Genomic DNA, 26,651 nt, shown 5'->3' with positions numbered 1-26,651 from the left:
GACTCCCGAGTCCCCGATAGCAGGCGGCAAAAGGGAGAAACTCCCTGCCATAAACCTCCAGGCACCATCAACTTGCCGATACCTTGGAAGCAGCTGACCCCAGCCGACCCTGAGTCCATCCGTCTGAAAACTCCGAGCTTCCGAGCAGCCTCTCCGATGCAGCCTCCCGAGCGCCTTCGACCTCTCCCCGGCCGCTGAAACACGCAAAGCCAAGGATTTCGAGGCTTTCAGCTCCAGAGATTCCGGTTACCACACAGTAGCAGCGGTAGCAAAGCAGACATTTCAGAAGTTTTCCAGATGTTCCGCTATACACTCACGTCTGTCTCCATCAAATCAGAATTGTGCACGGTCCCCTACTTGACAGGTAACAGATATTCATCACCGGAGAGGCCGCACACGCTGCCGTCGCGCCACCATCTTCTCTCAGTTCCAAGGTATTCTATGCATACATCAAAAGCAAGAGGATAACTAGGATAAAGAAGGAGCATGTGCTTGGGGGTGGAGGATGTGGGTGAGGTCCTAAATGAGTACTTTGCATCAGTATTTATTAAAAAGGATATAGAGGTTAGGGAGATAAGTGTGGATTATACTAATTTGCTCGGGCATTTTGGAATGAGGAAGGTAGTGTTGTGTCTTTTGAAGAACCCAGGGCCTGACGGAATATAACCCAGTTATTGAGAGAGGCAAGAGATGAGATTGCTGTGGCATTGACAAGTATATAAATGTGCTCTCTAGCGACAGGCAAGGACCCGGCCTACTGGCAAGTTGATAGGTTGACAATTTGGGAAAATATTTAATTGAGGTAGGGCAAAATATGATGATATTAGGCAGGAACTTGGGAACATAAATTGGGAGCAGATGTTCTCAAGTAAATGTACAGCAGAAATGTGGCAAATGTTTGGGGAACATGTACCACATTTCTGCAAAGATATGTTCCATTGAGGCAGGGAAAGGATGGTAGTGTAAAAGAACCATGGTGTACAAAGGATATAGAAAATCTAATTAGGAAGCAAAGAAAACCTGATGAAAGTTTCAAGAAACTAGTTTCTGTTGGAGTTCTAGAAAATTACAAGGGTGCCAGGAAGGAGCTCAGGAATGAAATTATGAGAGCTAGCAGGGGCTACGAGAAGGCTTTGCTGAGCAGGATTAAGGAAAACCCCAAGGCTTTTTACAAGTATGTGAGGAGCAAGAAAATGAGCCATGTGAGAATAGGACCAATCAGGTGTAATAGTGGAAATGTGTGCATGGAGTTGGAGGAGGTATTGGAGGTACTTAATGAATACTTTGCATCACCGAGGAAAAGGACCTTGGCAGTTATGGGGATGACTTACAGTGGATTGAAACAATTGAGTTTATAGACAGTAAGAAAGAGGATGTGCTGGAGCTTTTGAAAGGTATTAAGTTAGATAAGTCACTGGACAAGATTAGGGCCAGACTAGGTATATCCCAGGCTACTGTGGGAAGCGAGGGAAGAGATTGCTGAGCCTCTGGCGATGATCTTTGCTTCATTAATAGGGATGGGAGAAGTACCAGAGGATTGGAGCGTTGCAAATGTTGTTCAATTTCTCAACAAAGGGAGTAGAGATAACCCAGGAAATTATAGACCAGTGAGTCTTACTTCTGAGGTGGACAAGTTGTTGGAGAAGACCCTTTGAGGCAGGATTTATGAGCATTTGGAGAGATGTAACCTGATTAGGAATAATCAGCATGGCTTTGTCAAGGGCAGGTCGTGCCATACAAGCCTGATTGAATTCTTTGCCAATGTAACAAAACACATTGATGAAGGTAAAGCAGTGGATGTAGTGTATATGGATTTCAGTGAGACAGTTGATAAGGTTCTCCATGCAAGGCTCATTCAGAAAGTAAGGAGGTATGGGATCCAAGGAGACCTTGCTTTGTGGATCCAGAATTGGCTTGCCCATAGAAGGCGAAGGGTGGTTGTAGAGAGTTCATATTCTGCATGTGTCCCACAGGAATCTATCTCTTCCTCTTTGTGATTTTTATAAATGACCTGGATGAGGAAGTGGAAGGGCAGATTAGTAAGTTTGCTGATGACACAAAAGTTAGGGGTGGATAGTGTGGAGGGTTGTTAAAGGTTACAGTGGGACATTGATAGGATGCAGAACTGGGCTGAGAAGTGGCAGATGGAGTTCAACCCAGATAAGTGCGAAGTGGTTAATTAGATAGGTTAAATTTGAAGACAGAATATAGTATTAATGGTAAGACTCTTGGCAGTGTGGAGGATCAGCGAGATCTTGGGGTTTGTGTCTATAGGACACAAAGCTGTTGCGTAGGTTGACAGTATTGTCAAGGAGGCATATGGAATGTTGGCCGTCGTCAACCGTGGGATTGAGTTCAAGGGAAGTGAGGTAATGTTAAAGCTATATAACACCTTAGTTAGACCCCACTTGGAGTACTGTGTTCATTTCTGTTCACCCCACTACAGGAAGGATATGGATACTATAGAGAGAGTGCAGAGGAGGTTTATAAGGATGTCGCCTGGATTGGAGAGCATACCTTATGAGAATAGGTTGAGTGAACTTGGCCTTTTCTCCTTGAAGCGACAGAGGATGAGAGGTGACCAGATAGATGTTCATAAGATGATGAGAGGCATTGATAGTGTCGATAGCCAGAGGCCTTTCCCCAGGGCTGAAATGGCTAACACAAGGGGATATAGTTTAAAGGTACTTGGAAGTAGGTACAAGGAGGATGTCAAGGGTAGGTTTTTCACAGAGAGTGGTGGATGCGTGGAGTGCACTGCCAGTGGCGGTGGCAGAGGCAGATACAATAGAGTCTTTTAAGATACTCTTAGATAGGTACTTGGAGTTTAAAAAAAATAGCATTGCGGTAGGGAAATTCCAGGCAGTTTCTAGAGTAGGTTACATAGTCGGCACAACATTGTGGGCTGAAAGGCTGTAATGTGTTGTAAATTTCTATGTTCTATGTATGTTGTTCCTTTATTTAAGAATGGAAAAAGGGATAATCCTAAAAATTAAACCGATGAGTCTCATGTCAGTGTTATGAAAATTACCGGCGAGAATTCTTAGGGATAGTATTGATGAGCAATTGGAAAATCATTACCAGATTAGGAACATTCAGCATGGCTTTTTGTGGGACAAAATATGTCTCACTAACTTAATTGAATTTTTCAAGGAGCTAACAAAGGTGATTGATGAAGGTAGAGCTGTGGATGTTGTCTACATGAATTTTAGTAAGGTGTTTGACAAGGATCCTCATGGAAGGCTAATATAGAAGATTAAGATGCAAAGGATCTAGTGTGAATTGACTGTTTGGATTCAGTATTAGCTTGTCCATAGAAGAGAGAAGATAACGATTGATGGAACTTATTCTGGCTGGAGGTCTGTGACTGGTGGAGTTTCACAGGGATCTGTACTGGGTCCTCTGCTGTTTGTGGGCAATGTAAGTGCTTGGACAAAAACGTAGGTGTGTGGGTTAGTTAAGTTTGCAGACGATACAAAGATTGGTGATGTTGTGGATAGCATAGAAGACTAGCAAAGAATTCAGTGGGACATAGATCAACTGCAGATGTGGGTGGAGAAATGGCAGATAGAGTTTAAACTGGCTAAATTTGAAGTGCTGCATTTTAGGAATTCAAATGTGGAAACAGTACACTGTTAATGCAAGACCGTTAACAGCATTGTAGTTCAGAGGGATATTGGTCTGAGACCATAGCTCCTTTATTAGTTGATGAACTGTTCAGGAGTCAGGAAGTCATGTTGCAACTTTATAAAACTTTTAGTTTGGCTGCATCTGAAGTTTTGCATTCAGTTCCGGTCTCTCCACTTTGGGAAGGATTTAAGGCTTTGGAGAAGATGCAGAAGAGGTGTACTGGATTAGAGAGTGTGTGCCTTGAGATTTTGGGCAAATTTGGGCTGTTTTCTCTGGAGCAGTAGATGCTGAGGGGAGAATTGATAGAAGTTTACATAGATAGAGTAGAAGAGCCAGTATCATTTTTATCCCCCAGGTATAAAATGTCTAATACCAGCAGCATTTCAAGTGAGAGGGGATAAGTTAAAAGGAGATGTGTGAGGCAAGATTTTTGTACAAAGGTTGGTGGATGCCTGGAATACTATTCCTCAGGTGGCAGAAGAAGATTCTTTAGATAGGCACATGAATCTGCAGGGAATGGAAAGATACAGATATTATGCAGGCGTTGTATAAGCTCCAGAATGTATCTGGAAATTTTCTTACTTTTGTGGAACTGTATTGATGGTAGGTATAAAAATTTGTCTTGGGATGGTGAAGAACTCAGTTTATTGTCCATCCCCAGTCTTGAATTAAGCTGATTTTCAATGCTCTTGGCACCAAGCTGGTTTAGCCATTTGTGCTACATAAATACTGTGGTTAAACTATTTCAATGCTGTAAAACTCTTTGTAGGCTGTTAGCCTTGTAATGCAAATCATTACAGCTGTACTTTAGGAGTTAAAAAAGGGTAGCCCTGAAATTGTGGCAAAATCATGATGTGTGATTATGTCATGCATATTGTTTTGCAAGCAGAGTGGTATCAGCATGTTGCTTGTCAGTTGGTCCAATCACAGCATACTTGTACTGTTGTGATTTCTTGAGTGACTTTTTCACAAAAGACCACAAGTATGTTCCTGTTTCAGCATCTGTGGCACCCACAAGCTCATGCAGAATTTTGCACCTATTTTATATATGTATAACACCAGGCAATTTTAAATTGCTTCCCAGTAATGTTGCAACACTCCGTTATTTTCACAAGATCAAGGATCATTTGTAGAGAGACAGTGAATTGACAGGTGTAGGCTGCTAGCAGCTCTTATTCGGCATCATGTCAGTAGTCACTTTCACTAAGTTAGCAAAACAACGGCTCAAGTTTTGGAGTTTAGTGGTTATGAAACTGAAAATCATTGATATAATCATGGTGTGAAACAAACAGCAATATCTATTTCTCTGATGACATTTGTTTATGAATGAATATTTGCTCTGATGGAAAGAAATGTCAGAATCTGTTAAAATAATTAAAACTATTGCTTTAAAAATATTTATCATATTTCAGTTTCAGGATTAATTTTATGAATTTTCTTCTTTATCTTATAATTTGCAAAATACTTATAATACTAATTAAAATTGCTTTTTTTGAGATATTCTATGTGAGAATTATTCTTCATCATTACTTGCTTAACTGGTTTATTGACATCACTTTGATGGGTTGCTAGGGATCTTACAGTGGTAAAATAAATCTGAGCCCTCAAATTGAAGCTACTTGCACCAAAACCTTGATTTCTGCAACTGAGTGCCAGGTAAACCAGAACTTAGAACATGTGCATGTAGGTATATGAAAGATATCACCACAGAATTTAATAAAAATTAAACACTTATAACTAATTGCACTTCAGCTACATAGGACCTTGGAGTACTGTGCTTAGTTCTGGTCGCCTCTCTACAGGAAGCATGTGGAATCTATAGAAAGGGTGCAGAGGAGATTTACAAGGATATTGCCTGGATTGGGGAGCATGCCTTATGAGAATAGGTTGAGTGAACTCGGCCTTTTCTCCTTGGAGTGACAGAGTATGAGAGGTGACCTGATAGAGGTGTATAAGACGATGAGAGGCATTGATCATATGGATAGTCGGAGGCTTTTTCCCAGGGCTGAAATGGTTGCCACAAGAGGACACAGATTTAAGGTGCTGGGGAGTAGGTACAGAGGAGATGTCAGGGGTAAGTTTTTTACTCAGATTGTGGTGAGTGCGTGGAATGGGCTGCCGGCAACGGTGGTGGAGGCAGATATGATAGGATCTTTTAAGAGACTTTTAGATAGGTACATGGAGCTTAGTAAAATAGAGGGCTATAGGTAAGCCTAGTAATTTCTAAGATAGGGACATGTTCGGCACAACTCTGTGGGCCGAAGGGCCTGTATTGTGCTGTAGATTTTCTGTGTTTCTATGTCTGAAGTCATTTTGGTTTTATCCTTACAAATCTATTCTGATAAAATCAAACTGGGTTGTTCTTTGGCAATCAGGCTATGCAACTACCCACAGTCCAGCAGAATACGAGGGGTGATTGATAAGTTCTTGGCCTAAAGTAGAAGGAGTCAATTTTAGAAAACCTAGCACAATTATTTTTCCTACCTTTAACACTTAGTCTAGTGGTTGTGGAGCATATGGATCCCTTCTTTGTAGAAGCTGGCGTCTTCGACCTCCAGAAGTGGTCCACAGCAGGAGTGATTGATAAGTTCGCAGCCTAAGGTAGAAGGGGATGAGTTATTAACTTCAAACTTTCTGCATTTTCACTCAAAGAGTTGAAATGCACGTGCATGTAACAAGAGCTGTATAATTCATCTCCTTCTACCAAATCAGAGAGGTCATTGATCTACACCTGTGATAACATAATCAAAATAAAGTTCTCAGCACAAATCCCTGTAATATTTCTCCATACAAATCAAATAATGCAAGGCTAGAATTAACTCCTGCAATTCGCTTACTACTGCAACAAGTCTACAGTGGATGTGTTCTCACTGGTTTGCCACTCTGCTTTGGAGCACTTAGTGAACAGGAAAGCATTGTCAGGCTGCTGTTTATTGATGATATATCATCATCCCTTCATTATTAATCACCAAGCTTCTAAACCTGGACCTCTGTACCTTCCTCTGCAAATGGATCAGAGTTGGAGACAGGTTTAATATCACCTACATATGTCGTGAAATTTGTTGTCTTATGGCAGCAGTACATTGCAATACTTAATAATAGAAACTGTCAGTTATACTAACAAGTATAAATTAAATAATAGTGCAAGAGAGAGGGGAAAATAGTGAGGTAGTGTTCATGGGCTCATTGTGCATTCAGAAATCTGATGATGGAGGGAAGAAAGCTGTTCCTGAAATGATAAGTTTGTGTCTGCAGTCAAGTTTGTGTCTTCAGGCTCCTGTATCACCTTGATGGTAGCAGCGAGAAGAGAGCATGTCCTGGGTGATGGGCGTCCTTGATTATGAATGCCGTGTTTTTGAGTCATTGCCTTTTGAAGGTTTCCTGAATGTTGGAAACATTAGTGCCTGTGATGGAGCTGGCTGAATTTACAACTTAATGCAGTTTTTCATGATCCTGGCCCCTCCATCCTTATCGGGAGCCCACTATCAGTATGGATTGGTGATAATAGTTTTCTCTTCACTGAAGTCAACATAGGTTGACTTGAAGGATGCATGCTTAGCCCACCACTCTACTCTCTACACTCATGTCTATGTGGCTAAGCACAGCTCCAATGCTATTTGTATGTTTGCAGATGATACCACAGGTTGGCAGAATCTCATTTGGCAATGAGGAAGCATGCAGGAGTGATATAAGACCATAAGATATAGGAGCAGAAGTAGGCCATTCAGCCCATCGAGTCTGCAATCACGGTTCAATCATGGGCTGATCCAATTCTTCCAGTTATCCCCACACCCCTGCCTTCTCCCCATACCCTTTGATGCCCTGGCTAATCAAGAACCTATCTACCTCTGACTTAAATGCACCCAATGACTTGGCCTCTACAGCTGCTCATGGCAACAAATTCCACAGATTTACCACCCTCTGACTAAAGTAATTTCTCCGCATCTCAATTCTAAAAGGACGTCCTTCAATCCTGAAGTCGTGCTCTCTTGTCTTCGAATCCCCTCCCATGGGAAATAACTTTGCCATATCTAATCTGTTCAGGCCTTTTAACATTTGGAATGTTTCCATGAGAACCCCCCTCATTCTTCTGAACTCCAGGGAATACAGCCCAAGAGCTGCCAGGTGTTCCTGATACGGTAACCCTTTCATTCCTGGAATCATCCTCATGAATCTTCTCTGAACCCTCTCCAATGTCAGTATACCCTTTCTAAAATAAGGAGCCCAAAACGTCACGTGATACTCCAAGTGTGGTCTCACGAGTGCCTTGTAGAGCCTCAACATCACATCCCTACTCTTATATTCTATACCTCTAGAAAGGAATACCAACATTGTATTCACCTCCTTCACAATCAATTCAGCCTGGTTGTTAACCTTTAGGGTGTCTTGTACAAGGACTCCCAAATTCCTCTGCATTTTGAATTCTCTCCCTATCTAAATAATAGTCTGCCCATTTATTTCTTCCACCAAAGTGCACGACAATATACTTTCCAACATTGTATTTCATTTGCCACTTCTTTGCCTATTTGCCAGCCAGAATAGGATCCTTTTATTCCCACTTGCTGTTTTCTGTCAACCAGCCAATGTTCCACCCACGCTGGTAACTTCCCTGTAATTCCGTGAGTTCTTGCTAAGCAGCCTCGTGTGCGGCACCTTCCCAAGGGCCTTCTTAAAATCCAAGTACACCACGTCTACTGCATTTCCTTTGTCTACCTGCTTGTAATTTCCTCAAAGAATTGCAGTAGGTTTGTCAGGTAGGATTTTTCTTTCAGAAAACCATGCTGGTGTTGGCCTATCTTGTCATGTACCAACAGGTACTCCGTAATCTCATCCCTAACAATCGATTCCAACAACTTCCCAAACACTGATGTCAGGCTAATAGGTTCAGAGTTTCCTTTCTGCTGCCTCCCACCCTTCTTAAATAGCGGAGTAACTTTTGCAATTTTCCAGTCATTCGGTACAATGCCAAAATCTATCAATTCTTGAAAGATCATTGTTAATGCCTCCGCAATCTCTCCAGCTAGTTCCTTCAGAACCTGAGGGTGCATTCCATCAGGTCCAGGATCTTTTCAGTCGTAATTTTCACTGCTCAAACTTCACTTCCCTGACACTCTTGAATGGCCGGTATACTGCAGACATCTACTGTGAAGACTGTTGCAAAATATGCATTCAGTTCCTCTGCGATCTCTGCATCTCTCATTACAATATCTCCAGCGTCATTTTGTATTGGTCCTAAATCTACCCTTGACTCTCTTTTACCCTTTATGTACTTAAAAAAGCTTTCAGTATCTTCTTTCATATTAGTCACCAGCTTCCTCTCATAATTCATATTTTCCTTTCAGAATGACCTTCTTAGTTTCCTTCTGCAAGTTTTTAAAAGCTCCCCAATCCTCTATCTTCCCATTAGCTCTGGCTTCCTTGTATGCCCTCTCGTTTGCTTTTACTTTGGCTCTGACTTCACTTGCCAGCCACAGTAGTGCCCTTCTTCCCTTTGAAAATTTTTTCTTATTTGGAATATATCTGTCTTGCACTTCCCTTATTTTTCGCAGAAACTCTAGCCATTGCTACTCTGCTTTCCTTTCTGCATATGTCCCTTTCCAGTCAACTTTGGCCAGTTTCCCTCTCATGCCATTGTAATTTCTTTTATTCCACTGACATACCGACACATTGGATTTTACTTTTTCCCTCTTAAATTTCAATGTAAACTCGATCATATTGTGATCACTGTTCCCTAAGGGTTCCTTAACCTTAAGTTCTCTTATTACCTCTGGAGCATTGCACAGCGCCCAGTCCAGCACAACCGATTCCCTAGTGGGCTCAAGAAGAAGCTGTTCTGAAAAAACAACCCTTAGACATTCTACAAATTCTCTTTCTCGAGGTCCAATATTGACCTGGTTTTCCCAATCAACATTCATGTTAAAATCCTCAACGATTATCATGACTTTGCCTTTCTGACACGCCTTTTCTATCTCCTGCTGTAATTTGTAATCCATATCCCGGCTGCTGTTTGGAGGCCTCTATACAACTACTATAAGGGTCCTTTTACCCTTACCATTTCTTAACTCAACCCAAAGAGACTCTATACCTTCCAATCCTATGTCATCTCTTTCTAATGATTTAATATTATTTCTTATACACACCACCCCTTCTGCCTACTAACCTATCTTTCCAATATACCGTATATCCTTTGATGTTCACCTCCCAATGTCAGCCATCCTTTAGCCAAGTTTCAGAGGTGGCCACAACATCATATTTGCCAATCTGTAGCTACGTTTCAAGATCGTCCATTTTAATCCTTACGCTGCATGCATTCAAATACAACACTCTCAGTCCAGTATTTGTTGCTTTCTGATTTAACTGCACCGTGCCTCTATTGCCCTGTAAATCATGCCACTGGCTTTGATTAAGCCTCATCTCTTGCCTGTTCTTTCTATAATCTCTGTTGCACACTATCTTTGATTTATTTCTGTTTTCCCCTTCCTCAGCTCTATCACTCCATTTCCCATGCCCCTGCCAAATTAGTTTAGACCCTCCCTAACAGCTCTATTAAATGTTCCCACTAGGATATTGGACCCCTTTGGGTTCAGGTGTAACCCGTCCTTTTTGTACAGGTTGTACCTCCCCAGAAGAGGCCCCAATGATCCAGGAATCTGAAGCCCTGCCCCATACATCAGTCTCTCAGCCACGCATTAATACGCATGATCATGCTATTCTTGCACTCGCTAGCATGTGGCACAGGCAGCAATCCTGAGATTACTACCCTAGAGGTCCTGCTTTTCAACTTCCTACCCAACTCTCTGAATTCTCTCTTCAGGACCTCTTCCCTTTTTCTATCTATGTCATTAGTACCAATGTGTACCAAGACTTTTGGCTGTTCACCCTCTCCCTTCAGAATACTCTGCACCCAATCTGAGACATCCCGTACCCTGGTACCCGGAGGAAACACACCATGTGGGTATCTCTATCAGGCTGACAGAACCTCCTTTCTGTTTCCCTCACTATGGAATCCTCTATGACTACTGCATTCCTCACCTTCCTCTTACCCTTCTGCACCACGGAACCAGACTCGGTGCCAGAGACCCTGTCACTGTGGTCATCCTCTGTCAGGTCACCCCCCTCAACAGCATCCAAAAGGAGATAATTACTGAGGGGGATGGTCACAGGGGTGCTCGCTACTATCTGAGCTCTTCCCATCCCTTCACTGATAGTCACCCACTTATCTAACTCCTGCAGCCTCGGGGTGACTAACTCCTTGTAGCTCCTATCTATCTCCTGCTCACTTTCCCTAGCAAGGTCATCAAACTACAGCTCCAGATCCCTGACACGGTCTCCCAGGAGCTGCATCTAGGTGCACCTGGCACAGATGTGACCATCTAGGAGACTGGAAGATTCCCAGGATTCCCACATCTGACACCCGGAGCAAAATACTAACCCTACCGACATACTCGCTATGCCTCAAAAGAAAGTGCAAAGAAAAACCAAAAACGAAGTCCACTTACCCACTTACCTCACTGAAGCCTGCTTTCACCTAAGCCTGAATGAGCCAAAGTCTGTTGCTTCTACTCTTGCTACTGGTCTACTCCTGACAATGGCCATTCCGCTTATCTCTCTGTACTCTTATTTAGTTCCTCGAGCTCAGTTACCACTGTCGATAGGTCCCACACCATGGACTAATGCCCATGAAGCTCTCGTTTTAAAACACTAACTCTGACCTGCGAGAAGCACTCCTCCGTTGAGCTCATTTGTCACTGATAGGCCCCACACAATGGACTAACGCCCATGAAGTTCTTGTTATAAATCACCAACTCTGACCTGTGAGAAGCATTCCTCCGTCGAGCTCAGTTGGCACTGCTGATAGGCCCCACACAATGGACTAACGTCTGTAAAGCACTCGTTTTAAATAACTGCCTCTGACCTGCAAGAAGCAGTCCTCCGTCGAGCTCAGTTGGCACTGCTGATAGGCCGCGCATATATATCAATTGGTTGAGTGGTGTTGCAACAATCACCTCACGCTCAACATCAACAAGACCAATGAATTGATTGTAGACTTCAGGAAAGGAAGTTGGAGGAATGTGCACTGATCCTCATTGAGGGGTCAGCAGTGGAAAGAGAGCAGATATAAGTTCCTGGGAGTCAATATCTCAGAGGATCTATCTGGGCTCAAGTCAAATCAAGTCAAGTTTATTGTCATTTCAGTATATTCGTGTATACTGTCAAACGAGACATTTCTCCAAACCAGGGTGTAAAGCGCTGGTTTCATACACACATGCGTTGCATAACATACATAACACACATTACACATAATAACTTGTGAAAGTAAGGATGAAATCTACACACAAATGAACACAGTAAAGTGCATAAATTAAATACTGTAAGGTACCAGAACAGATTAACCAGTGACACTTTGAATGCGATGTGGCATGGAGTTCAGAAGCTTAGTGGCCTGAGGAGAGAAACTGTTTCCCTCCTGACTGTACTTTTTTTTTATGCACATGAGTGCATTCATGAAGAAGGTACAACAGTGGTAGAATACTTCCTTAGGCATTTGAGGAGATTCTGTATGTCACAAAAGACTTGCAAATTTCTATAACGATCTAGAGAGCATTCTGGTTGCAGCACAGCCTGGTATGGAGGCACAGGATTGCAAGAGGCTGCAGGGAGTTGTAGAATTGGGCAGCTTCATCACAGGCACAACCCTTCTCAACGTTGAGGACATCTTCAGGAGGCCCCAGGAAGGTGGTATCCAGCATTAAGGGTCCTTACCTTCACTCAACGGTTCATGAACCCATGAATGCTACCTCATTTTGCCTCTTCTTTTTGCACTATTCACTTTTTTGTTATTTTATAATAATTTTATGTCTTTGCACTGTATTGCTGAAAAACAAATTTCTTGTCATATAAGGCAGTGATAATAAACGATTCTGATTCTGATCTTGTTTGATTTGAGAGTGTATAGTTGTAAACTAGAACTTTTGTGTAAATGAATTAATAAAATGTGGCTTTGCTATAGTCATTTAAAAATATACGCCATCACCTTGATGTTCACAAGGGATCGGGTAGAGTGCTTAATCAGAAACAGGTTTCCTGGACATTCTCTCAATATTGCTTGTAGGACATTTTTCAAAATTCATGTGGGTACTTTATATGACAGTTAGTTTGTTCTGCTGTCAGTTGAGAAAGGCTGTGGTGTGAAACTATAGCCAAAGAATAGAGTGAGATTGTAGGGTGAGGGTCTTACGAGGGGTGATTGATAAGTTTGTGACCTACAGTAGAAGGAGTCAGTTTTAGAAAACCTAGCACATTTATTTTTCAACATATTCCCCTCCTACATTTACACACTTAGTCCAGCGGTCATGGAGCATTCGGATCTTGGACCTCCAGAAAGTGCCCACAACAGGGGTGATTGATAGGTTTGTCGCCTAAGGTGATGAGTTATTAACTCATTAACTAGGAGGAGAGCTGTATAAATCATCTCCTCCTACCTTAGGCCACAAACTTATCAATCACCCCCGCTGTGGACACCTTCTGGAGGTCCATGATCCGTATGCTGCACGACTGCTGGACTAAGTGTGTAAATGTAGGAGGGGCCTATGTTGAAAAATAAATGTGCTAGGTTTTCTAAAATTGACTCCTTCTACCCTAGGCCACAAACTTATCAATCACCCCTCGTATTATCATGGCTGTGCAGGTAGAACATGTTTAGGGCTGGGTGAGGTCCAGATGTCAGTAGAATTGAAGGGAGAAATCATGGTGTGAGCAAAACATTTTGAGAGGGAGAAGAATAATGTGACCAGGTCACTTGGAGTTTGGAAGAGGTTGGAATCTCAGAACCAGGATGATACTTGCTTGTTAGGCCGAGAGTAAACAGTCTAACCCTTCCTGGTACACAGGCAGGTGCTGTTAATGAACTTACCTTCTACATTACATCCATCTTTTTGCTGTCACCAGTAGAGTTTCCTGAGGTCAGTAAAGTGCTGCAAAATGGTTTGAAGTAGTAAAAGTAAAGTTGAAAGTACAAAGTAAATCTTATTTTCAGAGTACATTTATGTCACCACATACTGTCCTGAGATTCACTTTCCTCTGGGCATACTCAACAAATCTACAGAGTAGCACTATAACAAGATTAATGAAAGATCATGTAGAGTGCAGAAGACAACAAACTGTGCAAGTGGAAACATACAGTAAATAAATAGCAATAAATAACTAGAACATGAAATAACAAAATGAAGAGTCCTTAAAGTAAGATCATTGAGTGTGGGAACACCTCAATGATGGGTCAAGTGAGTGCAGCTATCTCTTTTTGTTCAAGAGCCTGATGGTTGAAGGGTAATAACTGTCCTTGAGCTGGTGGTATGAGTCCTGAGGCTGTTGTATCTTCTACCTGATGACAGCAGCAAAAAAGATCATGGTCTGGGTGAGGAGGATGTCTGATGATGGATGCAGCTTTCCTATGGCAGTGTTTTACCTAGATGTACTTAATGGTTGGAAGGGCTTAACATATGATCTACAGGGCTGAATCTGCGATCTTTTATAGGATTCTCCATTCAAAGGTAAAGTCTCCCATCAAAAGGCTTTCAAAAGCTGCTATTAACTGGACACAAAGGTGAGAGAGGATTGTTGGCTTGCTTTCATCCTGAAACAGGAAATCTGATATTATTTCAAATTCCATTTTCTTACCCCAGCTCTTCATGGGGTTTAAGTTTTTCCTCAATCATTTCATTGCAGATTACAGTAAAAAAATACATACAATTTTCAATTTCAAAATGTTACGTTCTCAAATAAATAAAACACTGACATAAAATAGATTTCCAAAGCTCTTTTCAATCAACAATCCTGCTTCCCTGTTGGTTTAATAGCAAAGTACAATTTGCATTTTGATTTGTTTCATTATCAAACAGAATGGCCAAGCCATGCAGTGTGTAGAGTTGTACTAGACAATTTATTTGTGTAATTAGTGAGAATGAAAGAATAACATGAAAATGTACTGACAGCACCTGTCATGCTTAGTTAACGTTTCAAAAAGTCTATTGTCTGATGTTGTTTCACCAGCAGTGTTCAAGTGGTCTCAAATAATGGAGCATTAAATAACGAGATAAATTAATGTTTCTTTCTGTCCTGCCTGGAGGTTTGGTCCGAGTTAGAATAAAATTCTGTCTGTAGTACCATTTTAGCTTTACTGTAGGCTTGATATATTCCTTTTCTGGATTATGAATCATGTAATTTAGGGTTTAAAACCATACATTACAAGTTATTTCTGAAGGTATGAAACCTTAAATAGACTATTGTAGTACTATCTGATGTTCCTAAAATACTATTGGGTTTAATAATAGTATGCTTTTCTTGAAAACCTTATATTGAACATTTTGATCTGTCATATATTGACTTTGATTCAAGAAATGATTTCTACTGCTTATAAGCAAGTTTTTCATATGTACAAACAGACAGGCTCTTGCTAATGTATGCCTGTTGTTTATAGCGCCAAATAGTGAGTAAGTGTCCAGAATGAAAATCAGGTTTATTATCACTGACATATGTCATGAAATTTGTTGTTTTGTGGCAGCTGTACAGTGCAATACATCAAATTTATTACAAGTTACAACAAGAAATATAAAAGTAATTAAATAGTGCAACAAGAGAGCAAAATAGTGAGGTAGTGTCCAAGGGTTCATGGACCTTTCAGGAAGTTGATTGCAGAGGGACAGTAGTAATGAGAAAAGCACATGTTCTAGCTGGTGATGATCCTTAATGATGAAAAGCACCTCCTTGAGGCACCACCGTGTCCTCGATGATGGGGAGTCTAGTGCCTATATGGAGCTGGCTTCATCTGCAACCTTCTGCAGCTTTTAACATGCAGGTTAATAGTTATGTTTTAATTTAGTGAGGAAGATTTGGTACAGTTGAGGAATTTCTAGTTCATTTGCACTGTGTGATCAATAGGATGGGTTGAATGAGAGGAAAAGTTTGCATTGTGAGCAACATGCTGTATTCCAGTAAAGGAATTTCACCTGAATGTACTAATGAGTTGCAATCACAAAGGTATGTTTCCTCTTATGGGGCTCAGTACCTTGTACTGAAAACTGTTTTCAATTAAAGTAACAGTTTACTTCAGGCAAATCTTATGCATGCTGGAAATAATTATTAACATTGTGGAACTTCAAAAAAATAGAACGACTGTGCCATTTAGGAAGAAAAAGAAGAGAAGTGTTACTACTTCATTCTTCCTTTCTACTATTTGTAGGATTCTGCTCCTTTAATGACTTCCCTATCTTCTGGTGATGGCGTGCATTGTGTAAAAGAAGTTGGAACAGATCTGAGAGAGTGATCTCTTGAACTTGCCATTGTAACTACCCCACATAAGTGAACAACTACACCACATTGTAGCAAAGCAGTTAGTGTAATGCTTTACGATGCCAGCAATGCAGGTTCAGTTCCCACTGCAGTCTGTAAGTAGTTTGTACATTCTCCCTGTGACTGCATGGGTTTCTTCCAGAAGCCCTGGTCTTCTCTAGCATTCCAAAGGCATACTATGGGTTGGGGTTAGTAAGTTGTGGGTAAGCTATGTTGGTGTAGGAGGGCTGCCCGCAGCTTGAAATGTGTTGGTTGTTGACGGAAATGATGTGTTTCACTGTATGTTTCGATGTACATGTGACAAATCAAAGGTTTCAAAGGTACATTTAATGTCAGAGAAATGTATACAATATACATCCTGAAATACTTTTTCTTTACAACCATCCCTGAAAACAGAGGAATGCCCCAAAGAATGACTGACAGTTAAATGTTAGAACCCCAAAGCATGCCCCCAGCTCCCCCCCCATCAGTAAGCAGCAGCAAAGCAACAATCCCCCCTGTCCCCCACCAGCAAAAAAAAAAGCATCGGTGCCCCCCATAGATTTGCAGTACCCCAAAGACTATTTGTTCACCTGGTATTCGACATACCACAGGCTCTCTCTCTCTCCCTAATAAGGGGAAAAAAGGTGTCTCCATTTCACAGCGAGAGGGGAGGCATAACAAATAACTCACTGATTTACAGTTGAAAGTCCGTTGTGTTGCTCTTTCCGAGCTCTGTTTCCAAAGACGCAGGTCTCTGGGCACACAGCCAGCAGCCAGCTTGCTGCTTTTGATCTTCCACCTCCCACGACACACCAAATTCCTGCAGAGGCACTGACCTTCAGTCCGCCCGCCTCCAGAGCCATGAAATCCCAGATCTCCTAGGCCTCATCCTTGGCACATCAAATAATGCCCAGTCGTGAAACCCCGAGAGCGGGTCCCATTCCCACAAAGAACCGAAGTCAGTGTGTAACTCCAGGTCAGGGTCTTCAAAAGAACCCTGAAAGGGAAAAATAGAGATATTAAAGATAGAAACAGCTGTTTCTGAAGATGCCGGCAAATGAGTCACCATTAGATGCCATTGTCTTTCCCAAGGTCCTCCTAGATCTCGTCTTTATTTCTCTTTAAAAAAAAACCCTATTTTAAACAAGATGCTCTTTAATTTTTGAGGCTTCATTTCTGCAGATAGTGCACAAACTATGCTGTGATGATTCTTTAGCTTCAATGAGGCTTGAGAGAGAGAGAGAGAGGAGTGACAGACAAAGGAAAGGAAGGAGAAAGAGAGTCTGATAAGAGAAGGGAAGGGGGAAGTGTGGGGTATGTGAGAGCTCTCTCTATGATACTTCTTTGTATGGCTAGATTTGTTTGCTTAATCCCAACCCCATGCCCCTCCCTTAACCAGTGTAGGTGAAATGGGGCTCTTTGGTAGTCTGGATTATTTAACTCCTTAACAAGCTATAGAATTGACTTATATACTATATTCCTACTGGGCCGATGGAACACTAAAGGGAGAAGATAAATTTAGATCTTAGAGACAGCTGTTGCAAAATCTTTTAACATGCTGACCAGAATAGCACATTTTAAAAAAGTAAACTTTTGAAAATTAAGAGTGCACATTAACAATGTTCATAATTATTTACATTAAGTATTTCACTTTTGGCTGATTGTGATTTTATGAGCCAATTCTGATGGAGTTAGCTTATTTACATTTCAGGAACTCATTTTTAGCATATATCATATCAGAATTTGCAACATAGTATTAGAATAGCCTCTTTGAACACTTAAGTGCTTGTCTGTTTAAAATCTTTCATATCAGATTTTTGAGAACTCATTTGAGATCATGGACAGGACAGAGAGTTGTGTTGAAACAAAGTAGATGTAGGCTTTTCTTTAATAAAATAAGTTACAAATAATATGACATAAAACCAGTGGAAGAAGGGAGAAAGATGGTATGAGTAAGAAGAATCAACAGTAAGATCAGAACATTGAGATAATATGTTGAGGAGATAAGAAAAACAAGAAAAGAAAACAGAAAAATCTAGTACCAGAAAGCAAACGTACATCTTTGTGAATTCTGTTCCAGAATAGGAAAGGAGATTTCTCACTTTGTCCCACCCATCTCATAGAACCTGTTACCCACAATCAAATTAAATCCCTATCTTTGGTCCCCCTACTGTTCTGGTTTATAAATTCTCCATCCCAGTCTTGTTTTGCTTCATCTCAAATGAGCTTTGGTCTGAGATCAGCTCTTACTATATAAGATCATAAGACATAGGAGCAGAATTGGGCCCTCTGGCCCTTCAAGTCTGTTCCAGCATTCAATGATGGCTGATTTATTTTCTCTCTCAACCTCATTTTCTTGCCTTCTCCTCGTAATGATTGTTGCACTTACTAAACAAGAACTTTTTAATCTTCACTTTAAATATGGCCCCCAAAGCCATCTGTGGCAATTAATTCTGAGACATGTCATCCTCTGGCTAAAGACAAATCCTCATCTTTTCTGTTCTAAAAAGTTTTCTTTCTTTTCTGAGGCCATGCCCTCTGGACCTATTTTCTCTTATTATTGGACTGCTTAACATTCACTCTATCTAGGCCTTTCAATATTTGGTAGGCTTCAATGAGATTCCCCATCATTCTTCTAAACTCCAGCAATCATACACAAGTACAGCTATCAAATACTCTGCATATGTTAATTCTTTTATTCTCTGGATTATTCTTGTAAACATCCCATAGACCCTCTCCAATGCCAGCACATCCTTTCTTAGATAAGATGCCCATAACTACTCACAATATTCCAAATCCTGATAACAACAGCACTTGAATCTCGCAAGATAGCAAGGGTATTCCATCTATGTTCTTTGAGCTTTACGTAATGTGATGTACAAATAGATTTCTCAGCTCGATAGTAGGGTAAGTGGATATCAGCACTGGGTACCTGACTAGATGTCTTTGCAGTTGCAGGGGACAGGCTTATTTAGGCTTCCTCCACAAATAGGGATGGGTGTATGGGAGGGATAGAGAGAAAGGGTATAACAGAGATGTCCAGTGGAAAAGAAAACAGACACAATTCAGGATTAGAAGCACTGAAACATTATGTTACTTAACATAGAACTTGCTTTCTGGAATGGGTACAATTGGCAGTGGTAGAATGGAGTCATAATAATCAGGATTTTTGACCCTTACTCGTTATACAAAAGATACTTCAATACATATCCATTTTAGAAAGTTTATTTTAGCAAATATTTCCCTTCATTCATCTCTTCCTGACAGTCAACAGGAGCACAAATGCATAATCTGAACCCATAGTAAGTCAGGAATGCCTAAATCCAAAATAATATTTCTTTTAATTCTTCATATCTCATAGCAACATGTACAGTGGAAAACATGAAAAAATCCCATGATATGTATCACTGGAAAATTGTTACCACTGCATTTCGTAAAGATGCGAGATAAATGATCCAAAAGTACTTTCAATGTTTTCTGCTATTTTATTAACTTTAAAAAAAAAACTCTTTCCCTTTAAAAGATCTCCTGGAGAAGTCACGTGTTGTCAAGCAACCTGGTGGTGAACGGAATTTCCACATCTTTTACCAGCTGTTGTCAGGGAGCTCTGAGGATTTGCTGAGTAAGTACAATGCATCTGTGCATTATAATCAGCATGTATACCCAATCACGTGAATAACCAAGAACTAGATTATTCTATTGATAACAATTGTTTGAATTTATGTAGCATTCTTAGCAAAGATATCTATGGTTATAGATTTTTGAGGTGGCAGAAGTTGGTGATTTCCAAGTGGTCAATGATAAAATCATTTACTGTTTCTAATTTGCATCAATAAATTTGATGCAAATTCAATTAATTTGCAAACAATACCTTTTCTTGCAGGCACAGTCAGTATGAATATACTGTGTTTAAATCCATGAGAAGAACAATATGAAGTCTTTGAAAAACTGGCCAATTTACAAACCAGTGTTTTCACTGATGTTGTCATGATTTCTGAAAAACTATATTGTGTCTAACAGCCTGCCACTGGAGAGGTTGCGAATAAGTAAAAAGTCTGGATTGAATTGATTGAATTGAATTGAATTGACTTTATTTCTTACATCCTTCACATACACGAGGAGTAAAAATATTTACGTTACGTCTCCATCTAACTGTGCAATGTGCAATCATAGTAATTTATAATAATTTATAAATAGAACAGTCAGTGAAATATAGAGTACACACAAGTCAGCGTGAGTTCATCAGTCTGATGGCCTGGTGGAAGAAGCTGTCCCGGAGCCTGTCGGATCTGGCTTTTATGCTGCGGTACCATTTCCCAGATGGTAGCAGTTGGAATAGATTGTGGTTGGGATGGCTTGGATCCCCAATGATCCTACGGGCCCTTTTTACACACCTGTCCTTGTAAATGTACTGAATCACGGGAAGTTCACAACTACAGATACGCTTGGCTCTATGCACCACTCTCTGCAGAATCCTGCAATTAAGGGAGGTACAGTTCCCATAGCAGGCAGTGATGCAGCCAGTCAGAATGCTCTCAATTGTGCCCCTGTAGAAAGTTCTTAGGATTTGAGGGCCCATACCAAACTTCCTCAATCGTCTGAGGTGAAAGAGGTGCTTTTGTGCCTTTTTCACCACTTAGCTGGTGTGTACAGACCACATGAGGTCCTCGGCGATGTGGATGCCGAGGAACTGGAAGCTGTTTACCCTCTCAACCCCAGATCCATTGATGTCAGTAGGGGTTAGTCCATCTCCATTCCTCCTGTAATCCACAACCAGCTCCTTTGTTTTTGCGACAGTGAGGGAGAGGTTGCTTTCTTGACACCACTGTGTCGGAGAGATTGAACACTGAATGGGCACCAATGTGTTGTTTGTTCCCTTGGGCTAAGGTTAGAATTGGAAGGTTTCAGGAAAAAGTCCTGTCCAGCTGAGAACAGGGTCATTTATGGAACAATGCAGTTTCAGGTATGAATATGAATCTTGTCCAATGTGAAGCGGATATGATGTCAGAAGGTACACATTTATTCATCAAAGATTGCACAGCATTAAAGTTCCAGCTTACTGTACTATTTTACTGAGTGAATTCACTGGGTTACCAGACATTACATGAGAGATTATTGACCATTACCCCAAATAAGCAATTGCAGAGTTCCAAAGATTATGATACTGTCATCTGCTGGTATTGTCTGTGCAATGACCACACAACTCTTAAAGGCTGTTCAATAAAAGGCATGTTGTGAAACACAGAAACTTTAATAATGTTAACTTTTCACTTGCAGGGCAATTGAAGCTGGAGAGGGATTTCAACCATTACAATTATCTGGGCCTGGACTCGGCAGAAGTGAATGGGTTAGATGATGCTGCCAACTTCAGAACAGTAAAAGTAAGATGCTAATATTAACTTTAAATCCCATGATTTTCTTTGGTTGAAGTATTATGACTTTTTTATATAATGATTTAATTGGATAATGTTTAGTACAATCCTGCATTCTCACTGAAGGGTTCAGATGACCATTTATTTTTAAATATATTTTGATGATATTCACCAGAGTGCATGATATAATCTCCTATGTGATTATAAACAGTAGTCAATGAATATGGCCAGTTTCTACCAACTTCTTTCTGTTTTCTTAACTTTTCTTCTTTTGCTTCCTCAGATATCTTCTTTCCGTTTACAACCCACAAAGCCAAACAGTTTTAAAATTTAACTTGATTTTATAAAATCCTACTGAGATGATACTGCATTCTCTCCCATTCAGTCACCCAATCTCTCTCTTCCTCCCCCCCCCTTCAACAATACAGTTTTTTTGAGTTCACAGAATATGAAAGAAAATCTACAACTGATGTAAAATCTGAACAAGATCATGGCAAAGGTAGTGGGCAAAACACTTTTTCCATCTGTTGATGGCACTGAACAACTCTAGACTTCCTACACAAGCACAGCAAATTAAATGCATTTACAGTAAAGTGAATTCCAGTTACTTTCTATACCCGGACGTAAGGTTTCTAATTAAACAGGATGAGGTAATCCTGAGTGGGCAGAAACATTTGGACTGGTGGGAAGAATTCTGTGCAATTAGGGTTGCACAATTAACTCAAACCTAGAATATATGAATGGTCTTCACCTGTAGTCAGGTGCCTCAAATTTAAATAATCCCTGTCAATTTACGCAGGTGCTTTCTAACTCTGCATTATAATTGTCCCCGTATACTATAGTACCAACGTAAATAATGAACCAATTAAATTCTTAGGTTGAGTGTTTGTGGTGAACATGTGTCTATTCCATTTGAATTAATGTACAAGTGTGTGATTACGCACCATTGGAAAATGTAAACAAATAGAACTGGTTTAGACTTGCTCTGTTTTTGCAGAGGAAGACATATTTTAAGACTGTGAGAGAAAATACACTGTGATGCTGAAAACAAGTTTTAGGTCATCATATGAAGGAGACTTATTTATTCCAGTCATGTTAGTTTTCAGTTTTGTAAAGTTAGCTTCTAAATCTCTGGAGCACAGAAGCTACCGTCAATATTGTTTTACACAAGACCGCATCATTTTCCCAGTATACACAGCTGAAATCTTAATGGCAATAGTCAGTTCAATCCATCTGTCAACACTTGCAATTAGTCCTGAGTGTAAAGGAAAACAAGTTGGAGTAAAGTTACTTGTGGCTTAACTGTTGAAGTACAAGTAATGACCATAGAGTACCACTACAGATCATCTGGTCTAGCAAGTCTATGCAGCCTGTTGTGCTGCTTCCAATTTTCTCCAAGTTCATCTTTATTGGAGGCCGCCCTTCTTCTTCTTTCAGTTTTCTTAGGCAGTCCTTCGGGGATGAGGATGACCTTTTCCAACTCCAGAACTCAGGGGTGCATGATGCTGTTACCTGACAGCCTTTAACATTGGAGTAGCTGTTGCACTCTAGCTACCTCATGTAATTAATGCAATGAGGCCTTAGGTTTGTGGCAATGAAGTTCAAGAGAGCTGTAGATCCGGCTCTGCCTCACAGACTTATTGCACAAACAGGCACAGATACACACACACACAGATGGCCATGCCCATGACCTTTCTGTACCCTGATTTCATCTCTGCATCACTACCCCTCCCTCAGTCTTTCTCCCTCCCTCACTTAATTGCTTCCTTAATTCTTTACCCCCTTCATGTAACTTCAACCCCAACCTGCCCACCCCCACTTTTCAGACCCCTCCCCTTATGCTCAGCTGTGTCTCCCCCTGCTTCTTGGTGCTTCCTTTCCCTTTTCACTCCCTACACCTGCCTATCCCAATGTTTCCCCTTCCCCTTCCATTCAATTGCCACCTGCTCAATGCCAAGGTGAGGTAGCGCCTACTCCCAACTTTCCAAGCTTGCTCCCACGTTGCTCATTGCCTTCTGCCCTGCATCCAGCCACTGCACTGCCCACCAGCACAGACCTCCTACAAACATCCCAGAAAACGACAGGAAAATTTTCAGCTGCGTAACTGGTACGGCCTGATGTCAGTAAATGGAGACGTTCTGATGGGTTGTGGATCCTTCCTTCAAGAGTGGGAGTGTCTCACTCAGCTCTATGTAGTGGCTATTGGGCCTGCTCAGTAACATCATAGAGTTGAGATCTACTTCAGCACTAATGAAGGGATGTTGGGATTTTATTTGATCTGTTCCCTTGGAGTCCAAGTTGTCTATCATCATACTGTAGATTCTCCTTTGAGTAATTCTCAAAGCTCACATGGTAGTGGAGGGGGAGAAATGGTATGGCAGAGTAGCAGTTAGCACAACTGCTTTACAGCACCAATAATTACCAGTTGGGGTTCAATTCTTGCCACTGCCTGAAAGGGGTTTGTATGTTCTTCCCATGACTGGGTTTCCTCCTACATTCCAAAGACGTATGGTTAGGGTTAGGTTTAATGATTTGTGACCCCATTACAAAACTTGCTGATTTCCTTTGATGCAAATGACACATATCACTGTATGTTTCAGTCAGTGTTTTAATGTATATGTGACAAATAAAGCTGATCTTATCTTACCTGGTTTTAACTCCCAACTTATCACTTGCTCTTGATGTCTACACAATCTGTGCTTGGGCATCCAACGTTGATCATGTGTTTCACCACTGATGCTCTATTCCCTGATGTCCAAAGCTTTGAGATTCCTTTCAAATTGCTTCTCTTCATTTAATCTTCCTGATGTAACCCTCCTTCAACTCCAGACCCACCCCATAACTTCTCTGCTAATACAGGTGCTTGCACAAAATTGACAAGGATTCTACAATGAAGTATCTGTTTCAGCTCATCTCTTCCATCTCTGAAGAACTTAATAAAGCATGTGAGATCCCAAGCCTCCACTTATAAAAGTCCAGGATCCCAAATACTTTATTAGGTTATTTCTTTGAATAGGCACTAGCACATGCTGGTATTTTCTTGAATCTTTGTGTTTTGGTTTAGCACAAATTTTATATCCCTTGTCTGGTTTTGCATTCATTACTCTTTTCTCTTTTATTCAATGACCTTAAACTTGCTTGCATTCTAAGCTGTTTTTAAAGATAAACTACACTCCCCTCAATCACCCTTTCAATAAAACTTAATTTGTTAGACATGTAATTTGTGCTCATCACATTCTGGTTGGTTCTCATATATTTGGCCATTACTGCTTAATAGTGTTTTAAGATTTTCGTGAATTATTCTGTCCAATAGAACCCTCACTTCAAATATTTGTATGATTATTCAGTATCTGGCAAATTTAGCCTTAACATTTTGAAACAAGATATGATATTGCCAATCATCCACTGCTTTGATCCCTAAAGCAGGGGAATCTTGAAAGATTGGGGCAACTTCTCTCTGATTCTAATATTCCTTCAGTGACATGCGATGTTTCACATTTGGATTGTATGATTATTGATTTTAATCTTCTTTCTGTTTCTATTTGTATCTCATCCAATATCTAATGTACTCCTAGTAGTAATTAAGTTATTGCAGCCATAGTTCAGGACTGCTGATCCCAAGGCAAGAACTTGAATCCCACCATGAAAGGTTTATCCCACCATAAATTCAAATAATTATCTAAAAGAAAAGCTAGTCTCAGTAGTGATAATGGTTTGTAGCAAAAAGCCATCTGGTTCAGTTATGTCCATCTGTGTACCTACCCAATCTAGCCTGTGTGTGACTCCAGATCCACCAGTATGGTTGAATCTTAAGTGCCTCATTTCTGAGTCAATGAATAATGGCTAACAAATGTCGGCATTTCCAGTGATATCTATGCCCCATAAGTGAATAAATAAAAAAAAAAATGGAAGTCCACTTGGGTCCATGTTCAGCCTAACACTTCTGTGAAAATCCATTTATCATTTGTAAGCCTTTAGAAGGCATTTATCTTCCTTATTGTGGGATGTATTGTTTTACCATTCCTATTTAGTTTTGCCCTGGACATTTTATACTCAGTTGCTTTTACTGCTTCATCCCACACAGTGATCTTTTGTCATCCAAGTGAACCTGGCTTTTGGTTGCCAATTGTTTATCTGAGGTGTGGATGTACACGTGCTATCTCCTCTTTAAAGGACGTCGATTACATTTTATACACAGCAGTCTTTGACACTTACCTACTTTGGCCAGATTATTCTTTAATTTGCTGCAATTACCCCACATCTATTAATGAGATTTTATTTAATTGATCCCTTTTGTTGCTTCATGTCTAATCTGAACTGCAGGTACAACGATCACTATTACCAGCTGCACTGCTTTCTTCATTGTTCAGGAAGCATGCTGATAGTGTGCTCTCAGCACAAGCACAGCTACAGCTTTTGCATTGAATTTTGAAAATTGGATAGGAAGAGTAATAAATTTTTCTTAAACCGTCTCTACTATTTTGCTTTCCAATCTTTCTTTAATTTTGTTCTTTTCCTTCCTATCACAGAATGGTTTGTAATCATATTACTTGTGATCATATAAAAAAATTGCTTATAATATAAATATTTGTGTTGAATACAGTACAGGAAAATGCTGTTGATAACTCCATTCCTCACAATAAGTGACTCATTTGCAGGAAGAATTAACTGCCATGACCCTTCATCATTCAGGTTCAAATTTAGGTCATAAGTAAAGCATAATAACATTGATATCAAGTCTTCTCTATGTTTCCTTTTCTAAAAGTTATAGATTCTTGTGCATCTTCTCCCAGATCCACAAGATCTGCAATTTGACAGCAATCTCAGTTTGTTTTCCACTCAATATAAGACCATAGACCATAAGACAAAGGAGCAGAAGTAGGCCATTCTGCCCATCGAGTCTGCTCCGCTATTTTATCATGAGCTGATCCATTTTATCCTATTTAGTCCCACTGCCCCGCCTTCTCACCATAACCTTTGATGCCCTGGCTACTCAGATACATATCAATCTCTGCCTTAAATACACCCAATGACTTGGCCTCCACTGCTGCTAGTGGCAACAAATTCCATAGATTCACCACCCTCTGACTAAAAAAATTTTTTCGCATTTCTGTTCTGAAAGGGCGCCCTTCAATCCTGAAGTCATGCCCTCTCGTACTAGATTCCCCCATCATGGGAAACAACTTTGCCACATCCACTCTGTCCATGCCTTTTAACATTCGAAATGTTTCTATGAGGTCTCCCCTCATTCTTCTAAACTCCAAGGAATACAGTCCAAGAGCAGACAAACGTTCCTCATATGTTAACCCTCTCATTCCC

General features: G+C 40.6%; 1 protein-coding gene and 1 long non-coding RNA gene across 5 annotated transcripts in view; one reads left to right on the top strand and one right to left on the bottom strand.

The window, feature by feature from the left end:
* The window catches only part of myo1b (myosin IB), a 274,322-nt gene that overhangs the window by 152,668 nt on the left and 95,003 nt on the right, over positions 1-26,651 (top strand). For all 4 annotated transcript variants that reach the window (XM_072261652.1, XM_072261653.1, XM_072261655.1 and 1 more), the window contains 2 exons: positions 19,484-19,582; positions 21,238-21,341. In XM_072261652.1, the coding sequence (XP_072117753.1) occupies positions 19,484-19,582; positions 21,238-21,341 (203 nt within the window). The remainder of the gene's footprint in view (positions 1-19,483; positions 19,583-21,237; positions 21,342-26,651) is intronic.
* LOC140198621 (uncharacterized) lies at positions 248-16,879 on the bottom strand. The gene is made up of 3 exons (XR_011886224.1): positions 16,797-16,879; positions 6,115-6,226; positions 248-439 (listed from the first exon to the last, which is right to left on the bottom strand). It is a non-coding gene; the product is annotated as an uncharacterized lncRNA (long non-coding RNA).

The sequence above is a fragment of the Mobula birostris genome, chromosome 6 (genome assembly GCF_030028105.1).
Source record: "Mobula birostris isolate sMobBir1 chromosome 6, sMobBir1.hap1, whole genome shotgun sequence".
Classification (NCBI taxonomy): Eukaryota; Metazoa; Chordata; class Chondrichthyes; order Myliobatiformes; family Myliobatidae; genus Mobula; species Mobula birostris.
Note: the sequence above shows the minus strand (reverse complement) of the source record. Positions and strands in the feature narration are given on the sequence as shown.